This window comes from Dermacentor andersoni, chromosome 1 (assembly GCF_023375885.2).
Source record: "Dermacentor andersoni chromosome 1, qqDerAnde1_hic_scaffold, whole genome shotgun sequence".
Taxonomy (NCBI): Eukaryota; Metazoa; Arthropoda; class Arachnida; order Ixodida; family Ixodidae; genus Dermacentor; species Dermacentor andersoni.
In genome coordinates, this window is record NC_092814.1 from 88,784,100 (window position 1) to 88,801,957 (window position 17,858).

Genomic DNA, 17,858 nt, shown 5'->3' on the forward strand with positions numbered 1-17,858 from the left:
GATTCAGAAACGACCGATCCAATTTCTTGTGGCGACGTACATGCTGCGTGGTGATTTTTTTTTTTTTCGCCGTTTAAATAATTCCAGTGAAATAGGAAGTAAAATCACGTGACTGTGATCATGCGCTACCGTACTGCAGCGCTCTCAATCCTGCGTCGAGGCTATCGCTTATCAGGCAGTACGGCGTTTCCTTTCCGTGTGCCACCGCCAAAGATGCTGACGCACTGTGAAGCCGATTCCTAAAGCCGCGGCCGTTCACTTCGCCATGGTCCGCGCGCACGGTTCTTTCGCTCGAAGCACGGTTGAGAGCACGGTTAAGAGCGCTACAATAAGATAGCGCATGAGCGCAGTCACGTGACTTTACTTCATATTTCGCTGGATTTCTTTAAACGCCGACAGAAATCATCACGCAGCATGTATATGTCGCCGCAAAAAATTAGATCGGTCGTTTCTAAATCCCCCTCTAGACAACGCAATCAAATGCACTTGGCCCTAAAGTGATTATTACAAATCTTTTTTTAATCCTTGGTTAAAGTTACGTGAAACACCCTGCTTATGCAAGTACCGTGCCCCCTCAGACACAAGTCTGCCTAAATAACAAAGTCATGCAGCCTAGCTATTCTACATTCTTGAGGTCTTCGACCATATCGCAAAACAATGGAACACGGCGGTGCAGCAATACAATAAACACGTCAACGTAGAAAGCATCATGCTTTCGCGTCAGCACCAGCTTCGTTGCCCACAGCGCCCTGTTGAGGCGGCCAGGAGTATGTTCAAATACCCTCCCCCCCCCCCCCCCCCCCAAAAAAAAAAAAAAAAACCATACGTCTTTTTTTTCTTTTTTTTTTGTATTTATATTAGGGATGTACGAATATTCGATGTTTCGAATACGAATAGAATATTACTCACCAACTATTCGTATTCTGTTGTATCCACCGCCATGCCCAGCCAGATTACGCCGTAGAGCCGGAGAACCGCGAAGTGAACAGCTCCAGCACAAGCCGTTTATTATTAGTCCGCGATGGATATATATGTAGATATAGAAGCATGTGTCGGCTAATCCTGCCAAGGCGCGTGCCTAGCGCCGTCTAGTTTTACACAAAACAACTATTAAATACCACGTTATTCTTATTCAAAAATTAACTATTCGGCGTTTTCGAATATCAAAACTAATCAATATTTCGCAACCGACTGTTATAGTAGGGGGACTGTTCTGCGGCTGCTAAACAAAGCACATTATCAGAAGTGAAACAAGGACAAAAGTTTTCGAAGCAATGCAGAAACAAAATGTTGCACGACACACCTGCCAACTTTCCCGGATTTTTTCGTAATGTTTAAAAAATTTGGGTCGTTTTACAATTTTACGAATGTTGCGTCAAATTTTACGAATTTTGTTCGAGAAAATGCTTCTCTTGTCAACCTTCCGTTGAAAGTCTGCTTCTGAAAGGGCGCAAGAAGGGTGCTTGCTTTGAGCAAGTTTATGTTCCGGAAGCAGAGTTTCAGGCGTGTGGTCAGTGTCAGCTCTAAAGAAAGCACCTGCTATACCCCCTCCCCGCTCTTTCACTCGGTGGTGTGGAGCCTGGAGGTTTTTGCGAATTTTAACGTTCGCAGGTTGATCAATATGATAATGCGTCTTGTTTTCGGATTCGTGGCGCGAGCCTACGTGGCAACCTGCGAATTTTTGCTGTAGTCGGTCATTTAGTGTTTATTGCAGTCTAGTCATGTAGCAGTCAAGTATCGTTTATGCTACAACCAGTGATGCCTTCGGCACACAAGTATTTCAGGAGCTGTTTCTGTTCCAACTCTTCTGGAGCCGAATTCACAAAGCTATTCGCTCGTAAGTGGTATATGCCATTGGCTGGCCGAATTCGCTCTTAAGAAAAAAGTTCTAGCTTAAGAGCTGTTTTGACGAATGCGGGCCCTGATCTTTTTTCAACAACCATGTATTTAGCGTTTTTGGGAAGCTAGTCATACCCCCAACCAATTAATCTTGGAAAGCTTGTTTGCAACCAGGCTCTAAAGATGTGGAGAGGCTGTTCGCGCAGTTTTTTTTAAATTGCAATTAGTGATCTTGTGTTTAAAGTTGATCCTAATCCTCCGTGATAGCTGTCTGAATTTTTTTCACTAGTCAGTACAAGCATGGTACCTATAATTATACCGACATAAGTATATCTGCTGTAAAAAATTGCGGCAGAACTCATCTCACGATGACTGTAGACGGTAATGTGGTGAGCATTCGAGCAATGTAGCGACACACCGTATTTCTGAAGTCACGTTTATCTACCACCTGCAGTGGTGATTCTGAGACTTCCGTTACTGGGGCTATATGCGACATATGCGTCGTCGCACTTCGCTATGATACTCGTTTGTCAAGGTCGCCCATGAGCATGTAGGCATGACAACGAGTGTATGACGCCGACGCAGTGGCGACGACAAAATTACGAAGAAGGAATGATGTGGATGGAACAACAAAGACGATATGACGACAACCGGATGACGCAGCTGGAAGGACGACACGATGGCACGGCGATGACGGTATGACAACGGATGCACGACAGCGAATCTCTGACGACGACGCACTGACGACTGTATGGCATGACAACGATGGTATAATTACGACTGAGTAACGACGGCGTGAATGCGATAGACTGACGAAGGAATGATGACGATAGATCGACGAAGGCAGTATGTCGAGAACGGCATGACGACAGTTGGATGGCGTTAATTATGACGATCGCAAAGCGACAGCGTGACTCCGACGGCATGACGACATTTGTAAGACGACGACTGTAACGACGATGGCGTGTCAACGGCGGCATGACGACAGCTGTATGACGACGACGCAATCACGTCGGTGGAATGACAAGGGTACGTGGACAATGGGATGAGTACGAGTTTACGACGACAACTGCACGACCACGACTGTCTCACGAAGCCTGTCGATGGGGTGACGACGATGGCATGATAACGAGGGCATAATCACGACTCATTGGCGACAGCAGGATAACGATAAAATGACGAAAAAGGATTGACGTCGATGGAACGAGTGCAGTATGACGAGGACGGCATGACGACAATGGGATGACGTTAGTGAAGTGATGACGATGTTAAAATGACTGCATGACGACGACGGCGCGACGACAATGCCATGATGACAATTGCGCGACGATGATGACGTGACGACGATGGCCATGACGTGAGTCGGATGACGAAGTTAGAACGACGATGCTAGAACTACCGCGACGGCATCACGACGACGGAGTGACAATGAATGCATGACGATGGCTGTATGACGCATGGCGTGATGACGTCGGCATGACAAGAATGGAATCACAAAGCTTGAATGACGACGACGGCATCAGTGACCCCGACGGCATCCCGGCCACTAGCACATACCTAGTGGTTGAAGCTTTTAGACAACTTGGGACATTGGGTTGGCGTAGAAGGCGTGACAACAGCGGCATAAAGAATCAGAGCTGGAATGACGGCGCTGCAACGGTGGTTAGACAGACAGACAGACAGACAGACAGACCAATGCCTCCTCTACTAGATGCCTGCCGCGTCGCTAGTCTTCCCATTGGAGCGGAGGTTCCCGTAGTTAAGGGTCGTCGCGGAGAGACGGCGCTCGCAGCCGACCCACTTCCAGTTGCGGAGGAAGTGACGATTACTAGGCTGGCGCGCGCTCGACCAATGGCTTGACGAGAGACCGCGGGTCCTGCCTCCGGGATCGCAAGAGACGCCGCTAAAATCTCGGAGGCAGGGCTACGTGATTTAGGTTTGCAGCGGCCACCGCAGCTAGCGCTCGCAGCCGACCCAGGTTAACCCGGGTGGGGAAGAGTAAAGAGGAGAGGGGCAGGAACCAGCTTCTCGGCTCACGCGGCAGGCATCTAGTAAAGAAGGCATTGGACAGACAGACAGACAGACAGACAGACAGACAGACAGACAGACAGACAGACAGACAGACAGACAGACGGACGGACGGACGGACAGACAGACAGACAGACAGACAGACAGACAGACAGACAGACAGACAGACAGACAGACAGACAGACAGACAGACAGACAGACAGACAGACAGACGGACGGACGGACGGACGGACGGACGGACGGACGGACGGACAGACAGACAGACAGACAGACAGACAGACAGACAGACAGACAGACAGACAGACAGACAGACAGACGGACGGACGGACGGACGGACGGACGGACGGACGGACGGACTGACGGACGGACGGACGGACAGACAGACAGACAGACAGACAGACAGACAGACAGACAGACAGACAGACAGACGGACGGACGGACGGACGGACGGACGGACGGACGGACGGACGGACAGACAGACAGACAGACAGACAGACAGACAGACAGACAGACAGACAGACAGACAGACAGACGGACGGACGGACGGACGGACGGACGGACGGACGGACGGAGAATGCTACTCGCAATAGTATATGCGTCTTCGTTTCATTTTTTGATGTTCTATTTGATATTCGATAATTTCTATTCGCATTTAATTTTCTTTATTATGTGGCATTTAGGGGCGGGGAATAAACATTTATTGTATTGGTGTTTAGGAGATATCGCCTTTAATTGGCGCCGGCTACACCTTTTCACAGAGATTTAAAAAGAAACGAATAAATCGTAACAAAAATAGTGACATCATAACAACAGTAATTCCGGTAACATAAGTACACTAATGTCACACTATAACGGAAAGACGACTCCAAATCGTAAGAACACAAAGTCCAGTCCCGTAAGTAGACTAATGCCACACTAAAACAAAAGTGAACTCAGTAACACAGCAACACACAGTCCAATCACATATATGCACTTAAGTAAACACAAAGTCGGTCACTTAGCTAGACTAAAATAAGGTCACATAAGAAATCACGGATTAAATTCTGATGAAGTTACAAAAAGCCAGGCATTGTATTGGCCAAAGTCGGGTAAAAGAAAAACATAGAATGCGCTATCACATTTAAACACTCTATTCAATATTTCCTGAAAATATCGCTCGCCTCTAGAAATCTTCGAAGGGCCAGTAACGCTCGTCTTTGCAATGAGTATGTTGGCCAAGGACCTAAGATCTTCCTGAGGCTGAAGGGCCTGCGATCTAAGGCCCCTAAATTAAGTGCTAAGCGTCATCTGTGTGTGTCGTGTCGCGGACATTCTAGCAGAAGATGTTGTACATCTTCATCAGCGTGGCCACAAGTGCATTCCGCACTATCAGCTCTCCAAATTTGATGTAGAAAGTGTTTTGTGTACGCGGTACCGAGACGCAGACGGTGAATCGGCGTTTCAAAAGTTCTGGTTGTATTTAGTGTGGACGGGACTTGAAATTGAAGCGATGGGTTAATGTGAAATAAATCGGAAGATTTTGTGTTCTGATCAACCATGTCACTTTGTAATCACGGGCTGATATCCTTCTCAGTATGCGGCGCAATTCACCTTGTGTTAGTGGGAGACCATGTCTGGAGTTTTGAGTCGTATTTGGTTAGTAATCGATAAAGTTTATATTCGCCCACCTCTAATTTTAATATTAGCGCGCTAGCGTTTTGGAAAACTGCGTTATTAGCAGCTGGCCATAGCAGACAGTGACATGGTGACATTTTCGTTTCGCGCATTGCTCGCCTCCCTTCGCAGAGCAAATGTTCCACGTCATCGCCCAGCCACAAGACTACATCATGAAGCTCCGCGGTGAGTGCATGATCTCCATAGAGGCAACTCTCAAGTACAGCAACGACTTGGCCTACGCAAGGAGCGTCGCCACTATACAGTTACCCAAGCTCAAAGTAGATGTAAGTCTTTTATCGAGTCGATGTTCCACTGCTACAGGCTCAGACAGAAATTACGCCCAGGCAGGATTGCGATTTTAGTACATATGAAATGCGGAAGCGCTGTCATGGGGCATCTACTGATTCAGTTTTTATTATTCTTTTCTTTTCTTCATGTAGAAGTAAAGATCACATTCTAGCTGCCACTGATGAAAAATTAATAATTTTTGGCCCCCTTCCCCGAATATTTGACATAACTAGAAAAAATCGCAGTCTTGAAATTTTGAATTACCAATCATACAACTCCGACATTCCGCAACAAGCATAATGTTGCAGGCGCTTCATCGAACTTTGAAAACAGGTCAATTTGACTTACTATACTTAACCTTAAAGCACACCAAAGTTCTAGGAATGGGTCTTTGCAAAACTTCTGTCACCAAGGCAAAACAAAATTTATGTAAAAGATAATTTAACAAAATGATGCCGCACATTTAGCACCCTTTTACTAGGTTAACCTCACACAATTTCATATATATATAGATTTTTGTTGACGAGTTACATATGTGTGAAGAAGACTAAAAGCAATCATGGGAACCAAGGGACTCGATTTTTTCGTTATTTACAGCCCATGATGCCAACAGACAATGAAGCCAAGGAAAGGGTAGGGGAAATACCTGCTCTATTGCTTAAATTGAGATGTAGAAATAATAACAAACATGAAAATGAAAGTTGACGCAAAGACAATTTTGCACAGATGCGAGCCGAACCCACATTTACCAAATTACGCTTGCGGTGCTCTGCCGTTAAGCTACAGAGGCATCTGTCCCCTTGTCCAGTTCCTTTGGTATTTGTGTATGTGCACTAGACATAGTCCTGATTGGATTGGACAAACAATAACAAAGGCCCTGCAGGACGCACGTCAGCGCGCAGTGGGCGCTGACGTTCGTTTTTGACACTTATTGGCAGCCCCTTTGAATTGGCATCCCCTTTGAAGCAGGGTGGTGACAAATAGTCACATAGCCTGCTTGAGTTAATCATGTATGCTATAAACGCTTTTCATTCCAACATTTTCGTATACAACCCCTTAATCTTCCTTTATCTTCCCCAAAACTTCTCTATCTACCTTGTACCACTATGTATACCTGTAACGGATCCGGTCGCATCAATCTCTTCCCTGCTCTTTTTTTTTTTCACCAATACTTTAAACGTATCTTGTTTATCTAGACTGCTGACCGGTTGATGCTTCCATCCACTTTAAATCCCAGCGCTTGTGGAAGGTGTACGTTACCTAGTGAGAACTCACTGGGTGAATCTCTTCGCGTTCCACTAGGATGAGCTGAGTGGTCTACGGATTTTCGCTCCGGCATACACATGCCTCATCTTGCTGCGAATGTTTGCTCCGGTATGTTTTTGTCCTTAGGCAACCAGCTCGAGCCCCAAATAGCAAGACACTGCCGTTTGTGTTATCGTACAGATTTTCCCCGCTAATTTCTTTCTTCCCATTCTTGTAAATCCCCAGGTCTTCTGTATTTTCATTCTTTGCATACAATTCGCTGACTCGTTTCTCTCAATTTCTTTTTTGGTGACTTCTAAAAGTGTTAAACAGTGCCACTCACGGCCATGGCGGCAGATTGGAACAACTTAGGATCAGGCAGCGAGCCGGTAAACTCTCGTATTCTAGCTCACTGCATCAAGGCTGCCCAAGTCGAGACCCTCGCTGACGTTTTAAACGCGACGTTCTAAATTTTGGAGTTCTGTATCTTTTTTTTTTCAATTTTAGTGAACAAATTGAGGATAAATTCAAAATTCTTCGGTCAGTACGATGACACTCATATATCTCATTTTCAACACATTTAGTTCAGATAGGCTCACCTAAACCTAATCGGAGACGTTCTGCGTATCACCCTCATTTGGACATGCCGTAGTTGAACCAGGATTAATGCATCTCCTTAAAGGAGCCATGACTCGGCCGTCCAACAGTTCTCTGTTTATATTCGTAACTGAGAGTAGAGGGTCCAATATGTTTATATGCCCAAAAAATAAACTGGACTCTCGGCGCATACTTTTTTAACCCGAAATTTCAATTTGAAATCACTGCCGCTCAACTCCTCCCACCGACATCAACCGCCATTTTGGCAAGGCTATGTGACGTCAGGAACTGCAAGGGCCACCTCTGTGTCGTCTGTTTTGAAACAGTTCGAGACCACGTCGGACGTCTTTCTCCACACGCTCTAGCACCCAGCGGCGTAGGAATGGCGTCGTCGCTGAATTGTGCACGCAATTCATTCACTTGCGCGAAAAAAAAGCAGCAGTAAACCACAGAGATGCGCCGAAACCATGAAGGAAGGAAAAATATAGTAAGGAGCGTTACGTCACGCAGCCAGCCTTGGCAAGCGGATGCTCTGTGAAGCCAAAGTGGTGGCCCAACACGTGACCTCTTGCGTCGAGATCACGGAGCAAGAATCGATATTTGGTGAGAGGATTGGTTCCCAGAAGCTATGCCAGTAGTTTTTATTCGGTGCGCGCTTGTTCAGCTGCACTTCCATGGCTCTGCCTGCAGAGCGGAAACACAAAAACCAACAGCGCACTTTGACGTGCGATCACGTTTTGGGCCACCAAATATGGCTTCAATCTTTTTCCTTCCTCCATGGCAGCATGCGCGCAGCATGCAAAAACGAAGCGACGTATGGCGGCCATAGCATATTTAGAGCTTCTGCAATCACTTCCGGTGCGTGCAGTGAACAAAATAATGGCCTTCGAGACTAGCTTCTCCTACCCAAGAGAACAGTTTCCGGAGCTGACTATTTGTTTCGTCACCACTCAGTGTCGCCAGACTGCTTTACGGTTCAACTGCGACATTTAAAAAATTCGAATACAAATTATTTACTCCGCCGAATGCACTCCAGCTTGCTGTGGGACACGTAAGGTTTCACACACGTGCCTAATTTAAGCTCGAAAATTTGGTGCCATGCCCCCTCCCCCCCGTTAAGGGTCCGCGAAATACTTCTGTCCAACCTAGACTTTTCTTTGGATTTCTTTTTTTCATTCTTCATTTGGGCGCGTATTCCCTAAACAAGTTCTTGCGTTAGAACTGTTCGCGTTCCCATCCAACTGTGATGTTGGACATACTATTAGCGAACGCGGTTGGCCAATGCCAGACTTGTCTTACGAGCGAAAATCTTCGCTTTCATTCTATAACAAAATAGATCCGCTGGGTGCCCCCAGCGCCTACAGATGGCGCGAAGAGCACCGGCAGCCACGCGTTCCAATCGTATCGCGTTTCAATTGCTGAGCACTCTACATCAATTCTTCTATGATATGGAATGGCTTCCTTAAGGAAAAACATTTCGTCTTTCTCTACTGTTCCCTGTGGATCAGCTGTGTATGTTCCGTGATAGATTCGCAACGTTTCTTTAGAGCAGCAAACCGTTTTGCATTCACAAGTAATTCATTCTATCAAATAATCTACAAGGCATAATATGCATATCGCGATTATTAGAAAGCACTAAAGCTAAATAATATTTGGGCAATAACACTCATTACGGGTAGTTGTTATTACTGTTAAAAGCAATTACCTTTGTTTGTCGTATCCTGACAAAAGTTGAACAGTACAAATTAAAGACTAACTGAGAGTAATTATTGTCGCTGTACGAATCTGTCGTCGCAAATAAGCCTTAAGAAGATTAGAAGTTATACGCATCCCCCCGCCTAAATCCAAATATACAGGAACAAACCAAAGTGTATACCGATATAGAGCTAAGAAAATATGATGCGGATGTGCGGACATTTCTCCTCTCGGCTGCTGCCAAACGTACCTTTCCGGAACACGCAAACATCGCGCCGGTGTTAGCGCTCACGTCGCCATATCATCCAGAACCTACTGCAATGACAGTTGAATTAGGCATGAATTTTACGAAAGCAAACTTTCCTTAGGCGCCTGCCTATATATGAATCAGAGTGAAAGCGTTTTAACCGAATTAACGGCAAGGCGTCGTAAACTTTCTGTTGCTAACGTTGGCTCATTACAGCTTAGCCCGACTGTCAAAACAGAAGTGATGCAGATATATTAACAATTTCTCGGGCGAGATCTCTTAAGATACACCGCTAGTGCAGAAGACATGAAAAGAACTTACTAAAGCGAGTGAGGTGCGGCGTACCGTTGTCCTTCAGTGGATATCGGAACACTAACATACATATGGAAATTCTGCAACTGGTGCATCAGCGCGACAGGCACATAAAGAGAGTACGACTATTGCACTCCCTACAACTGCATCTGAAATACGTCGCATATCAAGCCGAGAAAACATGGTTCGATGAAATTGATGACTTCTGATCTGTATTGTATGGATCTCTTTATTGAATTACATACACCAATAGAGCTGAACGGGTGTCTAGAAACACTAATTTACCATCTGCGACTGCATTCCGCTTTCACAAAATATATTCTACATCGCACTGGCCGTGTTGAAAACTCTCGCTTTTTTCGTATTCCTATCGACGCCGCAAAAAGTTTCCTGCATCTTTCGGCAGCTGACTCCCGTTGGACGGAACGGAGAGGTCTACTACAACGTGTCGATGAAAAACCCGTTGGCGATTCCACTCACGAGCTGCGAGCTTGCCGTGGAACTTCCGGGCTCTACGAAATTCCTGACACCCACTCCCGCTGGGTAAGCACCGAGACAGATGGTATAGCTCAGTCACAACATCACCAATGTGTCGAGATCAGCCATTAGGAGTGTCGAATACGCTAACCGCTGGGCTTGATGTGGTGGACGCTAGTATAGTAATTCGAAATGGACTAGTTGGTATCAGATCATTTCAGAAAAGGTGCGTAGGATGAGCGACAAAACAACGAAGGAAGGCGGGACAAGTGCGTCTTCCTGCTTCGCATTGTCGCTCGTTCTACGCACCAATTCTCAGATGGACGTAATTCACAGTAATCCGCGTATATCCGCAAAATTGTGCAAAATAGGCCCTCAAAAATAATGGGTCCGCCATGCTCACCTGCTTCACAGATTTAAGATGAGGTGAGGTGCAACCTCGTATGGAGATGAGGCCAGTGATGATAATTTCGATCCCCTCGCGAACCTGAAAACGTCTTTTTTGTACGTCTATGTTTAAATAGTTCACTTCAATTACAAAAATATACAGTTATTAATCTCAGTGCGCCAGTGCTACTTCGAAAGATAAGCTCAGAAATGCTTTACGCAATTGTCTCCACGAAGTAAAGCTTTCAGTGGTTCTTCGGCAACATTATGTGCAACGTGTTTGGGCGTCGCGGCATCGGAAAGCAGCCCTTTGGCCCTTGCTTTCTCCGCCACTATACAACGTCTCTGACCGTCGAGCGAATGCAGACGAAAGCTCAACGTCCTAGCAAATAATAATTCTAGTGTTCGCGTGAGGGCGCCACAGGTTTTGTTTGTTCTGGCGCAGGTCGGTCGAGCCCTTCGGTGTCTTCTTCAAGAGCGGCAGCATCGTCCGAACGTCAGTGTACACGCGCGAGTTCAACGCGGCCTTCCACTGCCGCGAGATGCCCATGATGAACGGATACCGGATCCTGCAGGCGTCCTCGTGACCTCACGCTTTGCAACAGCTCCAGTGTCAGGAAATAAAACCAAAATATCGACAAAGCTGCGCACGTGTGCATTTATGCCTGACAAATGCCGAACTTCTGTGTCCGGAAAGCGTCGGGTACACCTCACGCTGCTGGCGTCAGCCTACCTGTGATTGGATTGGCTGTTTCTGTTGACACAGGTGGCGAGAGAGGTCACTTTGCAAGATAACTGGAAGTACCAGGCCTTGCGACCTCAAATGGGAACGCCTGACGCGTGATACAAAGGGAGTTTTCTTTTATATAGAATTTATGTATTACATATAAATGAGGAGGTGCTGAGCCCAGCTCTACACCTCTCCGAAAGAGAACTTACCCTGCCTCGACTGCTTGTTTCACCAGACCAAACAGGTAGTAGGCCGTAATGGACTACCCATCCTAGATGACTTCAACGCCGCGCATGCCGGGCGGAGCTACACCAGAAACACGCCCATAAGCACAACACTATACAACGTCATGCAGCAACATCAACTCGCCGTTCTCGCTGATTCGCAACACCTTACAAGAGTGGGCAGCAACATCAATCGAGACATCTGTCCTGACTTAACACTAACCAACCGACTCCCGCACGCCGAATGGTGCGACACAAATGTGACACTAGGCAGCGGTATGACTGCAAACTTCATGCCACAATATATACAAGAAGCTTCCCAGGCCGAAGAATTCGCACCACCAAGCTAACAGACTGGACAGCCTTCAGACAAGAACGTCTGATCACTGGTCTTACCACTGTTGAGAACCTTAAGGAATGGCTCAAAGGTATCCGAATGACAATCGATAAACACTTCAAACACGTAGTACTCACCACCGACAAGCAAGCAGTTGATTCACACCTTCTGCACCTTTGGGAAGCCTCACACTGTCTCGCCAAAAGATGGTGCCGACAGAAATACAACCGACGTAAGAAGCTACACATCGTAGCCCTCACCGCAGCCGCTGAAATATACGCCAACCATCTCACACGACATAACTGGGGTAACGTGTGCACTGCTCTACAGAGTACTCTGGGTATAACCAAGGCATGGCATATTCTCCGGCACCTTCTCGATGCCACTCAAAACTAGCGGGACAGCCAGCACATCATGAAGCGAATTCTTCACAACTACCATGGAACCTACAACCAACTCCTTCAAGACCTTAAAGACAAGTACATAAGAGGTCCATGCACAGGTACGTGTCAAAAACCCGAATACACGAGGTGTCCAAATGAGAGACTAGACCTGCCAATCAGTTCATTCGAACTTATGCAAGCTCTGAACAAGCTTACTCTCAGCACGACACCCGGCCGTGATCGAATCACCAATTAAGTGCTCCGGAGCCTAGACGACGACTCCCTGCAGGGAATACTCGACCTTCTTAAATAGGGAGACGGATAGCTTACTAGCAGAATGGAAGCACGCCGACATTGCGTGAATTCCCAAACCGGGTAAAACGCCCTGTGTCAACAACATTGACATCATTGACATCCTGTCTGGGAAAGTTCTTTAAGCACATTGTCCACGAAATACTGCAACATCACATAGAGGAGCAGCATCTCTTCCCAACCACTATGTTTGGTTTCCGACCCAATCTTTCCACCCAATATATTCTACTTTAACGTAAGGAAGAAGTTGATTCTCGATCACGTCACACCCAATAGCCAAAAGGTCATTCTTGCCGTAGATCTCAAGGGAGTTTTTGACAACGTCGCACACGATGCCACTCTAGAGAACCTGACGTACAACTACGATATATCAAGGGCTTTCTTACCAACCGTACAGCCATCATCAGCATCGACAACTTGCGAACGCCACCTGTCCGCCCACCCAACCAGGGTACACCGAAAGGAGCAATGCTCTCACTAGTACTCTTCAACATCGCCATGATTGGACTACCGCCTCAACTAAGTGCCATCCCAGTCATCCAGCACGCCTTCTATGCGGATGACATTGCTATATGGACAACGGCTCGCTCCGTGGGTGCATAACAAGCTGCCCAACGGAAATATCGGTACTACTTACACTAACATTCAAAGCGCGAGGAAAAGCGAGCCCGATACCGACCGATAGTACACTCCACATAGGCACTATCTAACTCCCCAGGGTGAGCAAGCTCCCTGTCATCGGCCTGCTCATGCACACCGATGGTGGAGCGGGTCATGCTCCCCAGCGCCTACGACACTCCGCCATGCAGGTACTTCGCACGGTCTGCCGCATCACCAACAGGGAGCGTGGCCTCAAGGAGTATGACATCCTGCGACTCATACAAGCACTCATCAGTAACCTAGTACATTTCATCCCCTATATTCCATGAGGACAGTAGACCTCAACGCCCTCGACGTAGAGAGAGAGAGAATGAAGAGGAAAGGCAGGGAGGTTAACCAGATATGAGTCTCCGGTTTGCTACCCTACACTGGGGATGGGGGATAGGGGTTGGAAAGATGATAGAGAGAAAAACAAAAAAAAATTGATAAAAAAGGAAATAAAAGAAAATAAAAAATAAAAAGGGAACGCGCACACATGGAGACACACACACAAAAGGCGTTCCAGTTAAAGTCGTTCACACAGGCCGGTAGATCGCAAGAAGCGCAAAAGCGCTTGCACGGCCTTCTTCTGTGAAGGTAGGTCCTTTCGATGTTGTAGAATTCTTTTTTCGGATAGCGGTTGGTCGTCCAGTTGGTCAAGTTCGTGGCTAAGGCATGCCCTCTGTGGACTGTACTGCGGGCAGGCGCACAAAATATGGCCAATTGATTCTTCATGGCCGCAGTGGTCACAGGTTGGTGTGTCGGTCATCCCTATGCGGAAGGCATAGGCTTTAGTAAAGGCAACGCCCAACCAAAGTCGATATAACGTAACTTTGCGAAAAACCTACGAGCAGGTGTTTAGACTGCCACCAAGAACAGCAACATTCCGACTAGAAGCGCTTGGAGTTCACAATACTGCCCAGGAAGTTATCGAGGCTCAACTTGTTAATCAAAAGAAAAGACTACAACGATGCACAACCGGACGGCACATCCTTCAAAAACTAAGATATCCCCTACACACTTCTCACCCATCCCAAGAAACATGCACCCCACGCATCATGCTGGTCGAAGACATTAGGTGCAAGCTTTGACTGACAAATACGAAGCCCACCCCAACACCCTCTACGTGGATGTCGCTATCATTTATCCACTCTCAGCGCACGCTATGAGCGCAGTAAAAAGGGGGGGGGGGAGGGGGAGGAATTGTTACAGCCACGGTACGACATGCATCAACCACGGAAACGGATGAGGTTGCCATTGCACTAGCTTTAGTACCTCGGCAGCAATGGAACTGCGTTATCGTTTTCTCGGAATCCCAAGCAGCTTGCCGCAACTACGCTAGTAGCAAGCCTTCTAACAAACCTCACCCCATACTCCACTCACAACAAACACCAACCCGATCCATCGTTCTCCTATGGACTCCGGGTCACGAGTCTCCATGCGGCAATCAGCAGGCGTAGATAATAGAGACCCTGGCCGAGGCTTACCTGGAGCCTTTACCACTTACCTAAACTCATCTCCTACAACACTATCGCTTAACTCGCCGCAACCTACCAACCCCACACGAAACACTCACTCCCTAAGAGGCTGTGGCCTGACGAAGACTTCAGGCTAATACTTATCCCCCTCTTAGGCCTATACCATGCCACCCATCCCGCAATATACTCATAATATAGATGTCCCCACTGTGATGAATTCGCCTCCTTATATCACACAATGTGGGCATGGGGACATACACCCAACATTCCACCCATTCTCAACATCACTCGGACCAGTGGGAAGCAGCGCTGACAAGCTCCGATCCACAACACCACCTCCGGCTGGTAGGGCGGGCATAGCAGGCAGATGCTGCTGCAGGGCTTGTGGACTAAGGAGCCTAGCCACTGGCAAGCGAAGAAGCCCGGAAATCTTCAACGCTCGTTCTCTTTTCAATAAATGTTTTGTGCTACTACTACTACTTGTTCCCAGCTACATTCAGGACTTGCTACTTCAAAACATATTTCCTGACACGTGACATAAAGGGAGTTTTCTTATTATTTTTGTTTTATTATGGATATGTTATGAGACGTTGACACCTCGTAGGAGTCGCCGGCTACGCCTCTGCTCCAAAGTGTCATAAATTAATATAAAAACGCTTCGCAAGGAATTAATCCATAGCAAGATACAAAAGCTCCCAATAATTCGTAAGAACATTTCATGAGTGCTGAATATGCGGCATGAGACAATCCACAGGCAACATATGTTCGGATGGGATGACATTTGGCGAGATCGAAATGTCATCTTCATAATTTGATCCATTCCTAAAGCGACAAGTGCCTCTAAAGTTTCCCGCTTTGAGGCGACATTGTTGTACCGCTATTGTTGTACCGGCTCAGGGTGCCATTTACAAAGGCCAACTGATTACGCATCGGAATGAGGGATACGCCCACATGCGGCTCTTGTGAAGCGAACAGAAGCGACTGAACACATTTTGTGTCTCTGTCCCCGGTACGACATGGAGCGTGAACCTCTCCGCACAGCACTGAACCAGCTGGACGCTAGGCCATTTTCGGAAATGGTTATCCTTGGACAATGGCTGTGCGCATCGATGACAGAGGAAGCCCACAAATGCGTTATTGCAATTGCAATACCTAAAGTCGACAGGTCTTAGCGACAGTTTATAGACTCGGTTCGCACCCTCAATTGTGCGCAAAAATGTTACGTCTCTGTCCTCTCTTTCCTATCTGTCTTTTCATTCCTATATCTCTTCCCCCAGTGCAAAACGGACGTTCGTCCCCTGCCTTTCTCCGTCCGTCCGTCCGTCCGTCCGTCCGTCTGTCTGTCGTCTGTCTGTCTGTCTGTCTGTCTGTCTGTCTGTCTGATCCCTTTCGAGAGAGAGAAAAAGAGAGAGCCATGACAAAGCTATACCGCACCAGAACACTAGTTCAGCTGAGCTTCTTGGGAGAAAAAAAGAAAATGTCTTTCGTCCACCGGTCGTCTTTGTCGTCAAAGGCAAAAGCAAATAATTCCAGATAGGTTTGCAACTGCCTCCGGGAAGTACAGAACGATAGCCTGTCTCAGACACACGCAGAAAATAAAAATAGAAGGAAATTGACCAAGGTGCGTCCGTTGGGACGGACTGTCATGATAAAAGCATCATGACGTTAGTGGCATGGAAGGTCCAAGAACTACCGATAGTCGGTGGAGCCACATAGACGAAGCACTGACTTTGCTGCCAAGCGCGACGCCAGCGTTACGCTATCAATACGCCAACATTGATACAGCGACCGTAAAATCTCCTCATGTACACCCGTGAGCAAAAGTATACAAGCCAGGGATTGCGCCATAAAGCCAATTTTTTCCTCTGCCTGTGAATGCAACTTGAAAGTGAGAACTGCAGTCCAAACTTGGTATTGCGAACTTACCAGTGTACTCGTCGATTTCAGGTTATGCGTGTCAATTAGAACGAAATTTCATTTTTTTCGTCGACCCTGTGGCTCGCATACTTTTGCTCGCGGGTGTACATTTTAGCATTACCGCCAACATTCTATTTTGGACCCAACATGGAGTAATCTTACCGATGGTTGGGTCAAAAAGACAAAAGAAAAAGAGTCCGTGGGCACATCAAGCGAACGCGCTACAGATGGAGAGCAATTACAGCCGATCTGCTGTGCATAGTTCTCACACGCAAGGATGTTCTACTCACTGGTTCACGCTACACGAAGCTGAAGCGATCGTCCACGTCCTTATTCGTGTAAGTCTCGCATGTACAGTTGCAACGACAGATGCTGAAAAATGAATAAAGCGGCAAAAGCGTGCAGACGACATATGCGATCAGCATTTAAGATGCACCCCGGTAAAAGCTAGTCGACGTGCTTTAGTCGAAAGATCCGAAACAAGGACAGCACGTGAGCTGGCCTGCATTGTACTTCGTCTAGTTTCTTTCCGCGACCACAATTCGCGAACACAACTTACTCGCGTACCTCGTAAACCGCGTTCTGACTTCATCTCTAACAAAAGCTTGAAAGGTGCGGCAAGCGCATACGCAGTCAGCAAGGATTCGAGCACCAAACTAAGCAACAGACGCTTTGTGCAGGGACGTGCGCTCCATATCTTAAAGCCTCCAACGACCGCGGACATGCGTGTTTTCACGCGCTTGTTTCTCTGCCTCTTTTCTTTCCCCGCTGCTTCTTTCTTCTTTTTTTTATTTTTCTCTCTACATGTCACTTCAGCACTTCTAGCAATCGGGTTTACGATTCTATTCACAACGCCGAACTCGTACGCACGACGTCCGAAAGAGTGCATAAAGTTGTTCACTTCCAAGGCTCGTAATTTCCTTTCGAGACTGAAATTCTGATTTTCGTCTATAAATGGCTACGCATGGCGCTGCATGGCTTTGCCCGGGCTTATACTGCCGCTCACCAGTTGAAATACCGAGACGGTTGACCTTGCGGCCTTCCTTGGCATCTTCCAAACTTTGACC

General features: G+C 47.1%; 1 protein-coding gene across 1 annotated transcript in view; it reads left to right on the forward strand.

Annotated features, from left to right (window-relative positions):
* The window catches only part of LOC126544125 (hemocyte protein-glutamine gamma-glutamyltransferase-like), a 60,904-nt gene extending 49,491 nt beyond the window's left edge, over positions 1-11,413 (forward strand). Inside the window, exons 12-14 of the mRNA XM_050191347.3 lie at positions 5,653-5,807; positions 10,314-10,450; positions 11,217-11,413. Coding sequence (XP_050047304.1) covers positions 5,653-5,807; positions 10,314-10,450; positions 11,217-11,358 — 434 coding nt within the window. The 3' untranslated portion in view covers positions 11,359-11,413. The remainder of the gene's footprint in view (positions 1-5,652; positions 5,808-10,313; positions 10,451-11,216) is intronic.
* Positions 11,414-17,858: the final 6,445 nt, after the last annotated feature.